Genomic DNA, 20777 nt, shown 5'->3' with positions numbered 1-20777 from the left:
CCTGATCTAGGAATGACATAGGGTGGGACAGGAGGGGGACCTATGTTCAGAACCAGCAAGAGAACAGGGCTGGGTTTAGAGGCTGATGGAGGAATAGAAAGGGAATAGAGAGCCAAGGGTCAGGGGGACCATCAACCACATAGTCACCAAATGTGGCAGGAAAGGGAAGACAAAGGAGATAAAGAAAAGACAGACACATCACATGATGTTGTAAACTTTATTCCAAGGAGGAAGAAAGAAGGAGAGGGTGTGGAGATGACAAATGGGTAGGAAACACATAGAAGGCCACTGGGAACGCAGACTGATGGTAGTCACCTGGGGACCAATTAGGCTGAAGAATGGCTCCCCAGATGTCCACGGTCTATTCCCTGCCAGGTGTGACTATGTCCTGTTTCATCTGAGTAGCCCATGTAAGCACACATGTCCTCATAAAAGAGAAGGCAATGTGAAGACAGAAGCAAAGAGACATTTGAAGATGCTGCTGGATTTGAATATGCTGGATGGCTCCAGGAGCCAAAGATATAAAAATGCAGCTCTAGATGCTGGAAAGACAAAGACAGGGAATCTTTCCTAGAGCCCTGGAGGTTGGGTGGCCCTGCCCACACCTCGGTTGTGGTCCAGTGAAACCCATGTCAGACGTCTGACTCTAGAACCCTAAGGGAAGAAATTTGTGGTGTTTTATGTCACTAAGGATGTGGTAAATTATTATAGCAGCTAAAGGAGACTAATTCAGAGAAGGAGAAGCAGACAAAAAGTGCAAAGTACAGAGAAAGGAGCAGACAGGCAGAGAACTGAAGGGAGAACATCAGGTGGAAGGGCAGGTGTGCAGATGGAAAGCAGGAATTGGAGAGATAGACAGAGAAAGGCAGGAAGGAGTTCCTTAGAGCTTGCCCTTGTCCCAACAAGGACTAGAGGAGCTTTCTGAGCAGCAGGTGGATTCCATTCTTTGAATTCAACACAATTTTTGATATGGGGATGGGGACTCGGAGAGGATCTGCTGCCAGCTCAAAGCGAAGCAGGGTCAAGGCCACAGCCACCTTCAGCTCCTTCATGGCAAAATTCTGCCCAATGCAGTTCCTGGGCCAAGATGAGAATATGAGGAAAACAACATGAAAAATGGTATCAAATCCTGTTTACAGCTGGGCAGGCATTTGTCACTGAGCTCTTGCCAGGAACAGGGCGTTCTGCTGTGAGTCAATCCAATCCCCTTCCTTTTAGGTCATGCATGCTTCTACCCCACAAGTCTTGCTTCACATTCTGCCCCTGAACTTTGACAAAGCATATCTCTCTTCCAGAAGTAGCTCCTAACTCCTACTTCTGTTCTCAGCAGGCATGAAATCCTGTTAGGGAAATTTCAGTGCCCTAAGCTATTGAATCAAGTCAAGGAAGTCACTACAAAGTTAAGTACTAGTTTGTTTACTCCTTCCACAAGCAATTTCTGGTTTCACAATGTGGTGGCCAGGTCAGGGCATGACATAGAGTGGGTTGGGCAACACACCTAGGTTCTCACCATCTAGGAGGATGCCTAGAACTTTGAGGCTCAAAGAGAAGGAGAGATGGGATTGCTGGTGGAAATCAGAAATGCAACAAGGGAATTTCCTGGGATAATCAATTGCACCACGTGCCTCCCAATGAATGGTCTAGACTCCAGCCTCTCCCTCATCCCCTCAGTCAACCAGCTTCTGTAGCTTTCCTATTCTACTACAGAAATGTCCCTCCTTGACATCCATTAGTCTCTTTACCTGGACTTTTCTGTCTCCCTGCCTCCCCTAACTCTTCACTGAAGCTACAGCCCAGCTCAGTCCTTTCTAGGCCCCCAATCACAGGTAGGACATATCCAATGCCTCAGCTGGCATCAAAGTCCTCGATGGGTTGTTGCCTCACTCACCTCTTACCTGTCCAGCTCCACTTCCTAGCTCAGCTCATGCTGTTGAGATCACAAAGAATGCCCTCCCTGCACCTCTGCCTGCCACATGTTCAAGTCTGATCCCAATGACATGCCATCCTCACCCCTCTGCTACCAGTACCCCTTCCTCCCAAGACCCCCAAAGCAGCATTAGTGTTTTATTTAAGAATACCTCACCATCCAGTGCCCTGGACAGTGCAAAGAACATGGAACGTTCAACAGTGTGCTCAATGAGTGAAAGGATGAATGAATATTGTGTTGTGAATAGAGGCATTTGTTTCTTGACTGTGAACTCCTAGAGACTGAGACAGTATCTTTCCCATCTCCTAGCACAGGACTTGGCACACAGACACAGGCTTAAGAAATACGTTTATATTTGAATGAAGTCAATTGAATTGAAAAAGTAAATTAACATTGGAAGAAGAAAAAAAAGTAAACCCAAGTTCTGAGCTAGGGATTGAGCGGCCTAGTGCTCTCCTGCCCTCTAGTGGCAGGCACATGGCTTCAAGCCAAGGTCTATGAGGAAGACTCAATCCTGGGAAAAACCAAATGGTACATCCAATCAATCTCTGGAAGAACAGTTTTTGAAAAGTGTGTTCTGTGAAAGTTGATTCTCCATTTGAAGAATTCACAGACTTATGGATTCAGAAAAAGTTTGTTTCTTCCTTTTTTATTTTTTGTTATTCCTTGGGTAAAGTGTTTTTCTTTTTGTCCATTGAATTTCAGAAAAAGTGGAAGGAATGGGGAGAGACACAGAGAGAGAAACATCGATGTGAGAGAGACACATTGATTGGTTGCTTCCCTTAAGCGCCCCAACTGGGGCCATGGATCAACCCTGCAATCATGGTACATTTCCTTGGAATCAAACCCACAACCCTTTAGTCCACTGGCTGACGCTCTGACCCCTGAGCCAAAGCAACTAGGGCAAAAAAAGCTTATTTCTAGTAACCAAGTACAAAGTTTATGGAAGTTACTATTTCACAAGAGGAACTCTGTAGTCTTTGCAGATTTTCAAACAGCAGGCCATCGGGAGTGTACTCATCCAGCTCGACAGCTGTTCAAGTATGCTTTATATTTTACACACCTGGGGCCTTTCAAATGCTACATGTCATATGCAAAGTAGTGGGTTTTCTCTCAAAGCAATGATTGTCCTTATTTTTATGCTTCTTGCCAATGGTGGACAGTGTTGACTTTGGAACTTTGCTATATAAAATGCATTTTATATAAAGAATTTTACCTCCTGGAAAGGTAGTTGTGCTTATTTGAATATCAATATAAAGGCAAGCTTTTGTAGAATAGTCTGCAAAATTAAAGAGGCAGACAGTGGAATGAAACTCTCCTCAAAGGGCTCATGCACCATTCCTGATTAGGGTTTGAGCAGTTAGGACAAGGAAGGTGCTAGAAACCCAAACATACACAAATATCAAAGATACATTGAGTGGCGGATCAGTGAGGTAGAAATGGCAGTGGCTGGACTGCCCTGTGGGAAGAGAAAAACCCACTTTTTAATATTACCCATAACTGAGAAAAGTAATCTGAAATTTAAATTTGTATGAAAAATTTTAACTCTGAGAACTCGTATTTGTGAAATGAGAACATTGCTAGACGCACTGAACTTTAGAACAATAACCGACACTGAATTGCACAGGGCCATTGAGAAAGTAGCCATTTGAAGAGTTTTGGAGCAATATGTGCCTCTATATTTTTGCAGTCTCCCAACAAAAGTTGGACTTCATATTAACACTCACATAACCATGACATTTCCAGTACGCAAAGTTCTATATATGAAGTGGGATTTATATACCATAGTTCCAGTGTCTACACAGTCCACCATTGGCAAAAGACAAAACAAACAAACAAAAAGGCAATCAACTGCTTTTGAGAGAAAATCAGTGGATCAAGTGTTTGTGCCCTGCCCTGAAATGCCACCTTTCTTTTGTTCATATAGAAAAATGCCTCCATCTCAACACACCTACATACAGGTGCATAACTGCAGACACAACATATAAATGTAGGTCACAATCATCATGGTGTGCACCAGTGATATGCAACATCAAAATTCAGGATGCCTCACCTTGATCCTCCTGAGAAGGGCAGGAAAGCATGGCTGTGTGAATCAGAATCCGGTGCAAAACGGGAAGGGTCAAACACCTGCAGAGAAAGCAGTAGGGCCAGGACAGGTAAGGTCAAGCCCCTCCATCCAATCCATGAGGGCACAGGAGGAGATGTTGTCTAGAGAGATCAGCTCATCCTCCCTTCCACAGCCCATTCTCCCTCCTACAGCCATCATACCTCTGGATTAGGCCACACTTTTGGATTATGGTGAAGTGCATAAAAGTTAAGTGAGACAATGATTCCTGTTGGGCAGAGAGAAAAGAGAAGACTAATTTATACACATGCCAGCAGGGGGCAGGTGCATGCACAAAAAGCTTGGGAGCCACAATGAGAGTCACTCCGACTGGATTGATCCTATTGCAATAGAGGTGGGGTGGACATGGAAAAGCACATGTGCACACATTAGGAGACAATATCAAATGGTGATCCAGTCAATCATGGCCCAGGAGTGAGGAGGAAGAAAGAAGTAAAGGCCTACTTTTGGAGCAATTCAAGGTAAAACTCACATTTATCAAGTGCCATCCATGAGTCCCTTGGGGATTATGCTTTAACTCATCTATCCTCACCACAACCCTCCAAAGAGGGTGCTAATATTCCCATTGTTCAGATGAGACACCTGAGCTTCCAAGAGGCCGAGCAACATGCCTATGATCGCACAGCTAGGATGTGGCAGGGTTGGGATACAGACCACCAAAGGTGAGCTAAGGAGTGACTTCCAACCATGGCAGGGTTCTCAGATCTGGTCATCAGTTGCTCTCTGACATCAAAGTGAGAGCTCCTTAAAGACTGGCCCATCAGACCCATGACCATGGATTTCCTGGTTTCCCTCATTTGCCTAAATTCCATAAAAAAGAAACCACATCTACATCTACCTCTGACTGATTGTCTCTGCCACCCTCACATCTCAGGGAATTAGAATATTAGAGTAAAAACCAAAAGCCACATCATGAATCCAACATCTTCTTGTGAGGAAGATTCCATGGACTGAGTCAGTATTCAGTATTATATTAACTGCCATTTATACAGTTCTTTGCATTTGTCAAAAAGGAGTTATGCACACATTACCTCAGATATGGAGGGAAGTCAAATAGATGTGACCATGCAAACAGAATTGCACCTATAGTCTTATAATCTGGCGTTGGCATGGGAACATGAAGTGGTAGAATCATAGAGCATCAGTGTCATCAAATGGAATTACTGTAGCATTATAAAACCATGGATTCTACATGTGATGTAATGCTAGTCCTGGAGAATGATAATGCTTAGGATTCTCTTCATGTGAGGTGTCTTATTGGCATGGACCCTATTTAGGTGAATGTACTGAATGATTTATTCTCTCTGAGTTGGAAGGGGAACTAATATTTATTGAACTTTTACTGTGGTCCAACTCTGTGCCAAGCATTTTATATTCCTCATCTAAACTATATAGTAAGCATCCAACTAATGATGAAGAAACTAGACCAGAGAGGTTCAGAACTGCTCTAGGACATGTGGATCTGGTCTGCCATGGGTTCCTGCAGAATTCCTAGGTTAGTGAGTGTGGTAAAATTCAAACCTCTGGGTAAGGAGCGTCCATCAGGGAAGGTGATGGGCTTGCTGAGCTCTCTGCCAACAATTGGTACAGGAGGATAGAGTCGCAGTGACTCCTTGATGCACATGGTGGTGTAGGGCATCTGGTCCAGGTGATCCCTGAAATGAATGAGGCCCAATCTTAGGGTAGGCATGGACCAGGCAAACCAGGGCTTCTTGTCTAGCTGTGTGGGCAGGGCTCTCCCATCTTCTGAGCACTCACCAGGTGATGGAGGCACCATCCCCCAGGAGGCTCTGGATCTCCTTGCGGCACCTCTGTTGATGCTCAGGGTGGGAAGCCAGAGCATAGAGAATCCAGGAGATGCCACTGGCTGTGGTGTCATGGCCCTCAAACATGAATGTGTCCACTTCAGCACGGAGGTCCTTGTCAGACAAGCTACTTCCATTCTTCATCTGGAAACGGAAGGTGAGGGTGCACTTCTTGCCCCTTCCTCTGCCCTTCTGGTCAAAGCCTCAGGCCCCTCCTACAGACACTCACTCTGGCAAAGAGGAGGATGTCCAGGAAATCCAACTTCCTCTTTCTCCTGATCCTCTCAAGATCTTCCTCATCCTGCAGATGCGCCTTTCTCAGTTTGATCACTTGGTCTGTACCAGAATAGTGGTTCGCAGGCAAATTTAGGGCCCTGGGTGCCCAGAAAGAGCGACCCACAGTGGCCCCATCAGCCCCTCACCCTGGTCCAATATGGATGCCAGGGAATCAGGATGGGTATGGGAGAGGTGTGCACATGAGAAGTGAGAGGTCTAGCATCATCTGATTGCAAGTCAAGCCTCCCCTCTATAGCACACCCATGGAGTGGGCTCTGCTTGAATGCTACTTGGAGAGGGTGACATCACCATGTGGTGACACATGGGAACACCAGCACATTCCATTGCACCCTGACATTTCGGTTCCCAAGCCCCGCACCAGTTAAGTATTCAGTGGGGGGTATGTTCTAGTTCCCAAAGGAAAGTAGAGGTCAGGGCCAGTCCCTTTGAGATGTACATGATGAAGGAGCAGGAGCAGCCCAGGAGGTGGAGTCCAACCTGTGTGTTGATGGGCAAGCTGGCAGGCCCGCTTGTTCCAGAGGCCATCAGGTGTCAGTGAGTAGATGATGTCGTTCTGGTAGAAGAAATTCCTCACTCGAGAATAAAAAAGATTTTTCACAACCTCAATGGCCTGGATGTAGGATTGGGATTGGGATTTTCTGCAGGCAGAAGATACAGAACAGATTAAGGTATTGGGGGAGCTCTGACCTGGAGGTGAAGCGGAGCTCTAGGTGGGAGTTTCCCCAAAGAGTGGGTACAGGTGCCTCTGAGGCATTCATTGCCCCTGTCTTATAGCCTTTGAGACCCTCCATCCTTCATAAGTGTCAAGAGCAACCAGACTTCTCCCTTGCTAGGGATCAGGGATCTGTAGCTGATTCAATTTTGGTCTGGTCTGGAATTGTCTGTGGTCAGGAGCCCTGGACAGACTCTGGCTTTTTGTGCTCATGAGCATCCAAGCTGCCTGAACTGCCTCTCCAGTAAGTTCATATCAGTTGGTAAACCAAAAGCCCTGCAGCTGAATGATTATCACTGACCTGTCCATCTGGATGCTGCTCTGCTGACTGAAGGCACACTTCATGATGGTGTCCAGGGTCATCAAAGAGATGTGTTCAAAGATCTCCAGGTGAGAGTCTTGACTGATGAGCTTCTCCCATTTGTCCTGTGGTGGGAGGGGGACATTGACCCTCCTCTACTACCCCAGAGGGCGCCAGCTGACCAGCTAAGCACTCTCTCTCTCTCTCTCCCTTCCCCAATACATCATTGTCTTGAATAGAGGCATTATAACATATTAAGACTGTATAGCAAACATTAGTAATGTCAGTATTGTACTCTCAGAAACTGTGATTATAAAATTAAACAGGTTCCCTCATAAGAGTCTGAATTCGTTTCGAATTTTAGGAATAAGTTATGATCATTACTACCTTTTGCCAAACCCGAAAACATTGTTACTCAGGCAACAATTTGAGAATCTTCTCTTTCCTGGGGTTGAGCTAAACCTGAGAGATAAGTACACTTCAACTCTATGTAGCAAATGTATCAAGGTAAGAGGTAACCTAAGAGACCAGTACTGGGACTGCTAAGGACAGGGCATCAGGGACTTTAATTTCTTCCCATTTATCAAATGTTATCTGAGCATAGCTGGTAGGATCAGGATCCGGGTCTGTGAGTGCAGATGTAATCTCCATTTCCTTCCATGGAGTGGCTCCATTTCATGCTGAAACAAGCCCTGGCACCCAGGCCAGAGCCCACCTGAAGGACATCCTGGGATGTCCACCCTGTCACTGAAGCTGCCACTGCCAAGGCCTGCCAGTGTCCATTTATCTTGTTGTCCAGGGGAATGACTATTGCTCTAGTCCACTGTGCTGAAGACATGGTGGTGAGAGGAGAGCAGACCCTGTTTCTGCCATGGTTCTGCTCTCTCTTGGCAATGACCAAAGTAGTGTGGATCCAAGCTGGTGCCCAGGTACCTCCTGTCCCATCCACCTTTGGGAAGCTCTGTCACAATGTTGGATATGAGCATGTTATTCTAGCCAGTTGTGTGTGATGGATGTCTGAAGGACACATGTATCCTAGGTGGACTATATGAGCTGTGCTGCGAGTGGGTGTGAGCAGGTGAGAGAGGGATGGACTTACCAGCATCACTCGGACAGAGTCGGCCATGAGCCCCACGTAGGGCTTCAGGATGTCATAGTGGAAGGCTGGGGTCAGCATCCGCCTGTGTTGGAACCAGGTCTGCCCATTCAGCAGGAGCAAACCATATCCTGGACCACAGAAAGGTGTGGGAGGGGAAAGGGGAGATGGAATCAGAAAGATGACTCGGGACAATTTGGGAGGAACCAAGGGTGTCAGAAGAACACAAATTATGGGCAAAGGCAGGAAAGGCCAGTACATTTCAGGAACGTCAATTTCTCAAAATGGCAAGTAAGTTGGATGTCATCATGACAGCTGTGAGATAAAGGCTGAAGTAGAGTAGGGGGGCAGGTCATAGAAGATCATAAATGAATATTACCCTGAAAACATTGGAGAGCACTGAGAAGTGATGGGAAGAAACTGAGTTTTAGGGGGGCCATCACCACCACCCGGAATGGGTAAAGGTTTTATTAGAAGAGAAATCAGGCTTGATTCAGAGATGAGGGTGGTGATAGTGCTGGTTAGCTGTTGTTCTCTGTGAGCCAAAGAGATAGCTCTTGGTAAGTCTACCTGGCAGAACAGCAGTCCTGATTACACATACTTACCAATCCAGGGAGCCAGGAATCTGTATGTACGATGATTCTTTGGGTCTGAAAGAAAAGACCGGGCAATGGAGGAATTTGGAGGGGACAAGCTCCTTGAAGCAACTGTGGTCCAGAACACGGGCTGCTATTCCTTCCTGATCATTGTCAGCTAACAGTGTGTCTCAAGTGACCTTCCTCAACCTCCCATCACAAGTATCTGTTCTAATAGTTAATGTGGGCTCAGGAAAGCAATCCCAGCAGCAGAACATCCACAGGATGGTGAATCGGCCAGAAATAGTCTTTATCCTCAGTGCCAGAGAAACAGAAATCTGTGGTCTTCCCACCTATTTGTGGGGGCTTAGTTGTTCCATGACTCAGGATAGGCAACAATGAGAGGTGCCAAACCCAACTCAGCGTGGACAGGAACTTGTCTTTCAGATCTGGGCAAATTTACACAATTGATCATCTCAAACTGGTTAAAAGCGGAAGAAAAAAATGAAATAGAGAGAAATTAAGGGGGGGAAAGTGGCCCCACACCACTGTTTAAGCATTCCATTTCAGCAGACATTGTTGGCCTTAAGCTGGCTTGTAGGCTAGCAGGGTGGTTGTTAGAGGGTTTTCAGGCGTCCTCACACTAAGGCCCGCGGGTATTTTTTTGCCGTTTTGTTTTTTTTCTTCAAAATAAGATATGTGCAGTGTGCATAGGAATTTGTTCATAGTTTTTTTTTAAACTATAGTCTGGCCCTCCAACAGTCTGAGGGACAGTGAACTGGCCCCCTGTTTAAAAAGTTTGAGGACCCCTGGACTTTAGATAATGATGGTAGAACGGCAAGTCTATTCTGGAATTACCAACTCAAGGGCATGTACCCAAGCAGAAAGAGCTGCTCAAGACACAATGCAGGTTTCTGTCTCACCTGATCTTCCCAGGACCACCTTCATGTAGTCAGGGTCATAAACCATGAAGTTGACACGGCTTCCCCATAGCCAGCGAGGACAGGCACATGGGAATTTCTCTACCCATTTCTGAAACTGTTGTAGCTCCTGGTCCTTTTGGAACTGTAAGCAAGAGAAAGACAAATCAATAAAACCTTTCTCTTTAAGTCTGGATTTTGGAGTGGTGGTGAAGGGGAGAATGGCCACAGGGAGAATTCAGGATCCATCAGCAGTTATTATGAGCTTGGAATTGTATCTGATGAGCCAGAATCTGATCTGGATGCTCGCTCTTCATCAACACTTGGTCTAAGGTTAGATTTTGGCTTCTGGTTGGGCCCTCGTTAGAACTACCTTTAGAATGTTACACATAGAAGAAGTTTTATAAATGTTCAGTTATGGACTGAGTGGTGTACACGCTTTTTTCACAGACTTAGAGTTATTGGTTGAACTGTATCCCTTTCAAGTTCATATGTTGAAGACTTAATCCCAAGTATCTGAGAATGTGAGTTTATGTGAAGATGGTGTCTTGTGGGAGTAATTAAGTTAAAATTAGGTCATTAGACCTAATCTAATATAACTATCTTTATAACAGAGGGGAAGTTTGGACACAGAAATAGTCACTTGGAGAGGGAAGATGATGTGAAGAGCCATATGGAGAAGATCGTGGTTTGCTAGTCAAGGAGAGAGGCCTGGAGCAGATGGTTCCTTCATAGCCTTCAGAAGCAGCCAACCTTACCAACATCTTGATTTGAATTGTGAGACACTCAATTTCTGTTGTTTCAGCCACCCATTATTTTAAGCAGCCCTAACAAAGTAAGACAATTGTGTAATGTTCAAGGCACAGCTATGAGTGGGGATGGATTGGTACTTTATCCTGTTTCCCTGAAGAATGAGGAAACTGTTAAAGCATATGCCCAGGTGGCTGAGGACCCCAGGGTGTTTCTCAGAGCCCAAGAGCCGGGAGCAGCAGGGTGCAGAAGGAGTAAATCCAGGGACTGGAGAGCTGCCAGGGCTGAGTCTAATACTTTCTCTCTGCATTCATTCTCTTACCAAATGTTTATTGGGGCTCTACCTGACAATTTTCTAGAAGCTGGAAATATGCTCACAAATAAACAGACAACAGTCCCTGTCCTCGTGGAGCTAGGTCCACAAGGTGAAGAGCACTTGAACCCTTCCTGGATGGTTGTCATTCTACCACATGTCCTATCTGTGTGACATTGTGAATTCTATTCGAGAATCTGATTGTAATATAGCCAAGGTGTTCACCTGCTACTAGCTACTGTGGCTGGGGTTGAATAGGGCATTCAGAGGCTTAATCATCATCAGGATCCCCAACTTACAGATGAGGAAATTGGGTTGTAGAGCAGGCATTTAAAGTATGTGCAGAGGTGGGATATGAACCGAGGTAGCTCGGAAACAGAGCCCCACATGCTCAACTGCCCACCTTGTCCCTTGTCATCTGGCCTGAAAGATTAGTTTCAATCTGAATTCAACATGTGGCAGTCAATTCCAGACTTAGCCAGTTACAGATGTATTGAATAAATGAATAACTCAGGCAGTATTATAAAATCAAGGATTAGCCCGAACCAGTTTGGCTCAGTGTATAGAGTGTCGGTCTGCAGACTGAAAGGTCCCAGGTTCGATTCCAGTCAAGGGCATGTACCTTGGTTGCAGGCACATCCCCAGTGGGAGGTGAGCAGGAGGCAGCTGATTGATGTTTCTCTCTCATTGATGTTTCTAACTCTCTATCCCACTCCCTTCCTCTCTGTAAAAAATTCAATAAAATATATTTTTAAATAAAATAAAATAAAATCAAGGATTATTTACCTGCAGTATCTCCTGCAGGATTACAGAGATGATTCATACCATGCGTAATCTTAGTTATAAAAAGAGCATTACTCACTTACTGAGTCTATATATCATCTAATGCCATCAGGGTATGGAAAAGTCACTGTAGGAAAATTTAGTGGTTCCTTCAGTCATATCCCAGCTCAGAAAGGTGACTCCTGCATCAATAAAAGTCACAGTTTCTCCAAATCAACAAATCATCTGGAAGTCCTTTGTACCAAATTTGCATGAAGTAACTGGGCTTTGGTTGTCTCTCTGTGGCTGATAGGAGCAGTTCCCATTTGGGGCTCCACTCTGCTGATAATATCTTGGCCTTGTTCTCTGAATCCTTCTCAGGTTTCTGCCGCACCCCACCTCCTAAGGCTTGCTCAATCCACATACCCACCTGGATGAGCCCCTCTCCATGCAACCCCCTCACCTTGCTCTGTGCCCTTCCCCCCAGGGACTAGTGCTAACCAAGCTGGCTGAGGAGCACTGTCTGTCACCCAACCTGCCAGCTGCTCCTTTCTCTCAGTCCGCACACCTGAGTCAAGCTAGCCTCTGTATCAGGCTCTGTGCTGGGATGAGCGCACAGAAAGTGGGGTGATATCCTCAGCCCCAAGGAGCTCACAGGTCAGGGACATGGAGAATAGGAGCTGGCAGGTAAAGAGATTCTAGTTAATAGTGAGACTCAGATGCCAGTGCTCCTTCCCTGGGACCATCCTGGAAGCTTCCTGCTCAGAAGTGCCAGTAACTTGCCAGGGTTTTAGCACTGCAGTCACCAGTCTGAAAAACCCATATTCTCAGGCCAACCAAGATGGTTGGACCCCTACACCCGATTTTATCCCTTTCCCTGGGACCTGATATCTTCTCTAAATTCCTGTCTATCATCCCCACATGCCATGAACCCCCACAGGTAGGGATCCATGAGACGATGTTTGTGTTCCCAGGCAAGCTTGGGGCCAGGCAGACAGGATGGCATTGAGTGCACATGGGCAGGGAAGCATGGAGAAGTTCTGTTCTGTAAGCCTGGAGCTGGGAGATTCAGAAAGGAGCAGCCATTGTCCTCAAGGGCTGGCTGACATAATAGCTTGCAGACCTAAGGAAGGAGGATCTGACAGACTGAGAACACCAGCACATGGAATGAGGAGACACGATCTGAGGGGTCACCTGGGTTTTGCCCCCACGGTCACGTGCTTCTCACACAACAAGGCTTTGTCCTATAGACTTGCTGACCATGACCTCGCTCTGAGAGCCTCTGCACTCCTTGCCCTCCCTCTCCCCTATCCCACTCCCATTTACCTCCTGGTTGTGCCCGAACAGCCAGTGGGAAGGAGGGGACGGGAACTCCCGGACAGCTTTGAGCAGCCACTGCCTGTGCAGGTAGAGCTGGGCTGCCTTGAGCAGCAGCAGAACCAGAGCCAGCAGGGAGGCCACCTGCAGGAGCCCAGAGGCACTGCCCAGGAGTCTTGTGGGGCTCAGCACAGAGACACTCATGATGCAGTGCGTCTGGACCTCTGACTGTCTCTGACCACCTCAGCCCAGTCTGGCAGTTTTGTCCCACCCACCTGTGGGGAGGGTGAAGGGTGAGGGCAGAGCTTAGAGCTGAGTCACCAGAGTGGAGGAGCTATCTTGGGATCAGGAAGAAAAGCTTTTTTAGTTGACAGTGACAATGGTTGTGTACATTTCCACTTCCACTTATCAGTTTCCTAACAAACACATAATCGACACCTGTTATGTGCCAGCCAGTATGCTAAGTGCCAGGACACAGCTGTGAGTAAAACAGAAATGAACCCCGAGGTATCGAAATCAGTCTGGCTCACCAAATGATCAGTAAGTACAGTTACACAATTTTATTATCCTTTCAATTTCAGATATAAGTTAGTTACATATAGGTAAGGTAAAGTGGACAATGGAAAACAGCCATTGATAGAGTTTGTCCCTGTGCCATGTTCAGTTCTGACCCAAGAGGAATGTGCTGGTGGACAGAATACTGAATTTCTACTCACAATGTTCAGCCCCAGGTCAGGCCCACCTCATATGAAGTCAGCAACTGACTCTCTCTGTGCCTCAGTTTCTCCTTTTGTAGGTAGAATCATCATCATTTTTCTAAGAAAAGCAAAGAAATGCTCATTTATTCATGCATTCATTCACTCAGCATATGTTTCTTGAGTGCACAATTTAGTAGGTAAAGTCAGAAAACACTTAGTATAATGAAATATGAAAAGCCTTTTCTTATACATTGGGAAGGGGGAAGAAAGATGTGAGTTGTTTTGAAATAGTTTACATTGGTTACAGACTTAGGGGGTGGGGGAAGCTGAAGTGGGGCTAGTCCTGGGATAGGTGCAGAGTTCATCAGGAAGAAATGTTGGCTCCTGAAATTGTTAAGGGATTAACCCCTCTCTTCTCATCCTTTCACCCTCTGGATGCCTGTAATTAGTTTAGGACAACTCAGAATTTCTTCCTTTTTATTAGAAACCATAAGACTTCAGATCTGAAAGGTATGGAAGGGCATTATAGGAAAATTGGAGGAGACCAAACAAGGCAGACAGCCCCTTGAGGCAGCTGTGGTTCAGAGCTTGGGCTGCATCCTGTCCTGATCATTGTCAGCTGGAAGTTTGTCTCAAGTGGCCTCCTATGTGCCTGCCATCCCAAGTGTCCATGTCTTAAGAGTCACTGTGGGTCAGGAAGGTGGACTCAGTGTCTCAGCAGCAGAACACCCACATGACTAGGATGGTGAATCTGCCAGAAATACAGGCTCCATCCTCAGTGACAGAGAAATCACAGCAGTCTGTGGTCTGCCTATGATTTGTGGGGTATTAGTTATCTCATGACCAGGATAGGCAAAAATTAGTGGTGGCAAATCCAACTCAGGGTGGGTAGAAAATAATCTTTCAGATATGGGTAAATTTATTTAATGGATCGTCTCAATATGGGAGAGAGAGAGAAAGAGAGAGAGAGAGAGAGAGAGAGAGAGAGAAAGAGAGAGAGAGGAAGAAAAAGAGGAAACAGGGAGAGAAAGAAAGAGCAGAAGCAAGGAAAAGAGGCAGGGAGAGAGAGGGGAGAGAGAGGAGGGAGGGAGAAAGGATGGAGCAAAGGAAGGAAATTAGAAAGAAAAGAAAAAAGAAATTGGGCCCCACTTAGCTTTTTAAGCATTGAGTTTATATAAATGCTAGAGGCCCGGTGCACATATTCATGAAGCTGTTGTAGTGGCCTGCAGGGATCAGGCGAAACCCACAGTCCAATGATACCTGCAGCTCCCACTCATCCTGGCCCCACTGTTGCTGCCCCAGGCTTTCACCCAATCAGTCCCAATCGGGAGAGGCTCATGCTGCCGCAGCAGTCCTCACCAGCCACGAGCCCTGTGTCCAGCCCACTCCCAAGGGGAGTGGCCTGTGGGATCAAGCTGAAACCAGCTCTCCAACATACCCCGAGGGGTCCCAGATTGCAAGAGGCTGAGGGACCCTACCAGTGGACGATTAGGCCAAGGAGGGACTGCGGGAGGGCTCCAGGGAATGTCGGCCGATCTCACTCAGTCCCTATCTGCCAGACCCCAGCAGCAAGCTAACCTACTGGTCAGAGCATTTGCCCCCTCGTGATCAGTGCATGTCAGAGTGAGTAGTTGAGCAACTTTTGCATATCATTAGCATATTACACTTTGATTGGTTGTTCGGTTGTTCTGCCTTTTAGTCTATTTGCATATTACCCTATTATTATATAGGATTTTTAGCTGTAGGCTGGTTTGTGGGCTAGGAATGTGGTTGGTAGAAGGTTTAGGTAATGGTGGCAGAGCTAAGTCATCTCTTGAATTTCACAACCCAAGAGCATGTACCCAAGAGAAAAGAGCTGATTCACATTTAGCTCTCACTTGATCTTCCCAGGATCACCTTCATGTAGACAGGGCTGAATTTGAGTTTGCTCCCCATAGCCAGCAAGGACAGGCACACAGGAATGTCTCTACCCTTTTCTGAAGCTGTTGTAGCTACTGGTCCTTTTGGATATGCAACCAAGGGAAAGAAAATCAATAGAACCTTTCTCTTTAGGTCCAGCTCTTGGAGTGGTGGTGAAGGGTCGGTTGGCCATGTTTTGGAGCTGTTTCTTATGAACCTGGTTCTGATCTGGATTCTTGCTCTCTTGCCAAGGCTTGGTCTAAGGAGGGAAGGAAAAGCAAAGGTAAAGGTGTTTTAGGGAATGGTGACATGTTCAGTGTAGATGAAGAGTAAAATGACAGATGAGCAGTGGAAGACAAAGATGAAAGCAAGGGAAGGGGGGTAATGTCTGATGAGCAAGAGGATATGTGTTCCATAATGAGCCAGAGGACATTACATAGGCAGTGCTTACTTAACACCCATGGTGGTTCTGAAGCAAGGTATTGACATCATCCCACAGGCCACTGAGTGAAAGGTATTTTGCTGTCAGAGTGACTAGCTGGAAAGTCTGACTATAACCCTGGCAGCAGCATGACTTGAGAGGAGGGATCAGATTTGAAATAGTTTTCAAAGGTAGAGTCAGGAGTTTGTTAGTCAGAACAGGAAGAGAAAGGACCTGTCAACACTTCAGAAAAGTCACCAGTAACCCCTCAGGGTACATAGTGCCAGTTAACCCCATGGGGCACCACTAGGCTCATTAAAAAGTCTGAGTCAGACCCTGTGTAGAGCCTAAGTTTCTTTCAAAAATACCAAGTACATATAGGAAGCAGCCATACTAGGATTGGTGGGGGGAGAACAAATGCTTTCTGAGCCCCCAAAAAAGATAATTGACTTAGGGGCTTCCACCCTGAATTCTAAAATATAGATTAATGATAGGCTTTTGGAATAGGGAGTGGGGTATCTGTTTCATTGTGGAATCTGGGAGATTTGGGACCTTCCTTATCATTACACCCTAATGTTCTGCTCTGAGTCTTGATCCACACCTTGACCAGGACTTCATCAAATGGGCCCAGATATTGTACCTCCTCAGGTGGGTCTCTCTGACTTACATAACTTAGCCCCGTATTTCAGACATTGAATTTTTTTCTGACTTCTCAGCTCAATACATTTCAGACGGGCTAATCATCTGATTTCCACTCTCTCCTTCCCTACATCCTCCTTCCTTGGCAGCTCCTGCATGCCCTCCAACCAGTTCTGAGAAAATTCTGGCCAGAAAGGGCTGGCACTGATGTGAAACAATACTATTGACTTTAACAAACAGAAAACCACATATTTCTCCAGCAAAATGGGTTTATTTAGGAACAATGAAGAACCACAAGTTTGGATATGCAGTCTAATGGTTAGCCATGTGCAAGTTTTAAGTAACTAGGAAAGGAAAGTCTGTTATAGAGGAGAAAGGAAGTTGGGAGAGCCATTATAAACTGAGTTCTTTGTGCTGTGTTCCTTGATCCAAGTACTGCATAGAGCTCCCCCTTCTGACCTTGTGTCTTCATTTTATTTTTTAATAATTTTTAAATCTTTATTGTTCAGATTATTGCAGCTGTTCCTCCCCCCCCCATAGCACCCCTCCACCTGGTTCCCACATGACTCCAAGACTTCCCCCCCAACCCCCCACCGTGCTTGTCCATAGGTGTAAGAAATAATGACAGAAAACTCCCCCTACCTGGTGAAAGAAATAGACTTACAAGTCCAGGAAGTGCAGAGAACCCCAAACAAGAGGAATCCAAAGAAGACCACATCAAGACACATCATAATTAAAATGCCAAGGGCAAAAGACAAAGAGAGGATCTTAAAAGCAGCAAGAGAAAAACAGTTAGCTATCTACAAGGGAGTACCCAAATTACTGTCAGCTGATTTTTCAACAGAAACTATGCAGGCCAGAAGGGAGTGGGAAGAAATATACAAAGTGATGAATACAAGAACCTACAACCAAGATTACTCTACCCAGCAAAGCTATCATTTAGAATTAAAGGTCAGAAAAAGAGCTTCACAGACAAGAAAAAGCTAAAGGAGTTCATCACCACCAAACCAGTATTATATGAAACTAGAGGCCCAGTGCACAAAATTAGTGCATGGGGTGAGGGGTGTGTCCCTCAGCCCAGCCTGCACTCTCTCCAATCTGGGACCCTTTGAGAGATGTCTGACTGCCTGTTTAGGCCCAATTATACTGGGATGGGGCCTAAATGGGCAATCAGACATCCCTCTCACAATAAAGGACTGCTGGCTCACAACCGCTTGCCTGACTGCCTTCCTGATTACCCCTCCCTGCTTCTGCCTGCCAGCCTGATCACCTCCTAACCACTCCCCTGCCAGCCTGATCAATGACTAACTGCTCCCCTGCAGGCCTGGTCACCCCTAATTTCTCTCCCCTGTTGGCATGGTTGCCCCTAACTGCCCTCCCCTGCAGGCCTTGTTGCCCCCAACTTCCCTCCCCTGCAGGCCTATTTCCCTCCATCTGCCCTTCCCTGCAGGGCTGGTCCCCCCCAACTGCCGCCCCTGCAGGCCTGGGTCTCCTCCAAATGTCCTCCCCTGCAGGCCTGGTAGCCCTGAACTGCCCTCCCTTTCAGGCCTCATCCCTCACAACTGCTCTCCCCTGCTGGCCTGATCATCCACAACTGCCCTCCCTTGCCGGCCATCTTGTGGCGGCCATCTTGTGTTCACATGGGGGCTGCCTCTTGTGTGTTGGAGTGATGGTCAATTTGCATATTACCTCTTTATGATTTAGGATTATATAGGATGCTGAAGAGTATTCTCTAACAAGAGAAAGAAGAAGAAAAACCTAAGTATAAAAGAATTGTGAACAACAAAGTGACAACAAATACATATCTATTAACAAGTGAATCTAAAAATCAAATGAATAAAAAACCTGATGAACAGAACAAAGAGGTGAATGTAATAGAATCAGGGACATGGAAAGGGAGCAGACTGACAATTCTCAGGGGGAAGGGGATGTGTGGGGTACGGGAAGAGATTGGACAAAGTGCCTTCATTTTAAATGAGGTTTCTGTGTAATTTTTACAATACACATGCCAGTTCCTTTGCAAGACTGTTAAGAGCCCAAACTTTGACCAGGGACACAGATTTAGTCTCACTTTTGCTTTTGTCTTTCCCTATGTGTCTCTGTGTCCTTATCTGTGAAAAGATTCTTTTTTTGCCCTACATTTCAGAGTGGCCTGGAGGATCATGGAGGGACTATTTCTGAAAGTGATGTATTTTGGCCAGCTCTTATTATTACACTTCCTGTGTTCCAAGAGTGAGCTATTTCTTTTTTACATATGTTTTTTTTAATTTTTCAATTATAGTTGACATGCAATATAATGTTAGTTTCTGGTGTACAACCCAGTGGTTAGACATATAACTTACAAAGTAATTACCCCATAAATCTAGTACCCATATGACACCATACCTAGTTATTACAATATTATTGATTAAACTCTCTATGCTGTACTTTATATCCCCATGACTATTCTGTAACTACCAATTTGTACTTCGTAATCTCTTCACCATTTTTAGCCAGCCCCAGCTCCCTCCTATTTGACAAATATCAAAATGTTCTCTGTATCAGGAAATCTATTTCTGCTTCTTTGCTTATTCTGTTTTTTAGATTCGCATAGAAGTGAAATCATGTAGCATTTGTTTTTCTCTCAGCACAAAATCTCTGGGTTTATCCATGTTGTTGCAGATGACAATATTTCATTCTTCTTTATGGCTAAATCATAGTCCATTGTATTCAGGCACCACTTCTTCTTTATCCATTCATCTGTTGATGGGCACTAGGCCGCTTCCATATCTTGGCTATTGTAAATAAAGCTGCAATGAATGTATGGATGTATATGTCTTTTATAAAAAAAATTAAATAATTTTTATTTTTCAATTACAGTTGGCATATAATGTTATATTAGTTTCAGGTGCAACCCAGTAACTAGATATTATATAACTTACTAAGTGATCATCTAGAAAAATCCTGTATCCATCTGACATCATACATAATTATTGCACTATTATTGATTATATTCCCTGTGCTGGACTTTACATCTCTATGACTATTCTGTAACTACCAATTTTTTTCTTTGTTGTTTAAAGTATTACATATGTGTCCTTATTGTGTATGACTTTTGATTTAGTGTTTTGGATTACTTAGGATAAATACTCAGAAGTGGAGTTGCTGTGTCCTTCTTTGTCTGCTGTTATAGCCTTTGTAATAAAATCTCTTTTGTCTGATATAAGTATTGCTACCCCAACTTTGTTTTCATTTCCATTGTCAGGAAATATCTTTTTCCACCCCTTTACTTTCTGTGCATGTCTTTCCATCTGGAGTCTTGTAGAGCCTATGGAAAAGTCTGGTTTGTTATCCCTTCACTGAGCCCTGCTGGCCGGGCTGCATGTCTTCCTCCAACCCAGTTATTTCAAGTGGATAAAAATCTATTTTTAAAAAAATTTAAGGTTGAAAAAAAAAAAAACAACAAACCAAGGGACCCATCAGAACTATCACCAATAAAATGAATTCTCTGAATAAAATCAGTATGTGTTTTGATTGGAGCATTTCATCCATTTTTTATTTAAAGAAATAGTTGATAGATATGTATTTATTGCCATTTCATTATTCATATTTTAAGTGTTTTTCCTTTTTCTTAAAGAAGGCCTTTTAATATTTCTTGTAATTCTGGTTTGGTGGTGATCAACTCTAAATTTTTCTTATCTGGGAAGCTTTTTATCTGTCCTTTGATTCTAAATTACAACTTTGCTGAGTAGTCTTGGTTGTACATCATTGCATTTCATTACTTTGAATATTTTGTGCCAATTCCTTCTGGCCTGCAAAGTTTCTGTTGAGAAATTAGCTGACAGTTTTATGGGAGTTCCCTTATAGGTATCTAACTGCCTTTCTCTTGATATTTTTAAGATTCTCTCTTTGCCTTTAACCTTTGGCATTTTAATTATGATGTGTCTTGGTTTGGGCCCCTATGGGTTCAACTTGTTTGGGACTCTCTGTACTTCTTGGACTTGTATGTGTATATCCCCATGACTATTCTGTAACTACCAATTTGTACTTTGTAATCTTCTTCACTGTTTTGGTCATGGGAAATTTTGGTCATGCTTTCAAATAGGTTTCCAGCCCAGGCCAGGTAGGTGTCGCTCAGTGGTTAGAGTGACAGCCCACCCACTGTTGCAAGATCAATTCTCAGTCAAGGGCCCATACCTCGGTTGCAGGTTTGATCCCCAAACCTGGTCGTGATGTAT

The 20777-nt window shown here is 45.0% G+C and overlaps 1 protein-coding gene and 1 long non-coding RNA gene across 2 annotated transcripts; one reads left to right on the top strand and one right to left on the bottom strand.

Moving 5' to 3' along the window:
• Window positions 1-203: 203 nt before the first annotated feature.
• LOC103284218 (cytochrome P450 4A11-like) lies at window positions 204-13123 on the bottom strand. Its single transcript, XM_054720618.1, is given in 13 exon segments — window positions 204-913; window positions 915-1077; window positions 3981-4057; window positions 4199-4263; window positions 5577-5710; window positions 5814-6004; window positions 6090-6196; window positions 6635-6795; window positions 7171-7295; window positions 8270-8397; window positions 8872-8916; window positions 9765-9906; window positions 12913-13123. Coding segments are annotated over 13 exon segments (1566 nt in total). The 5' UTR covers window positions 13108-13123; the 3' UTR covers window positions 204-880.
• LOC129150175 (uncharacterized) lies at window positions 6089-11589 on the top strand. The gene is made up of 3 exons (XR_008556923.1): window positions 6089-7259; window positions 10212-10285; window positions 10376-11589. It is a non-coding gene; the product is annotated as an uncharacterized LOC129150175 (long non-coding RNA).
• Window positions 13124-20777: the final 7654 nt, after the last annotated feature.

This window comes from Eptesicus fuscus, chromosome 9, assembly GCF_027574615.1.
Source record: "Eptesicus fuscus isolate TK198812 chromosome 9, DD_ASM_mEF_20220401, whole genome shotgun sequence".
Taxonomy (NCBI): domain Eukaryota; kingdom Metazoa; phylum Chordata; class Mammalia; order Chiroptera; family Vespertilionidae; genus Eptesicus; species Eptesicus fuscus.
This window is presented reverse-complemented; position numbering and strand designations above follow the sequence as displayed.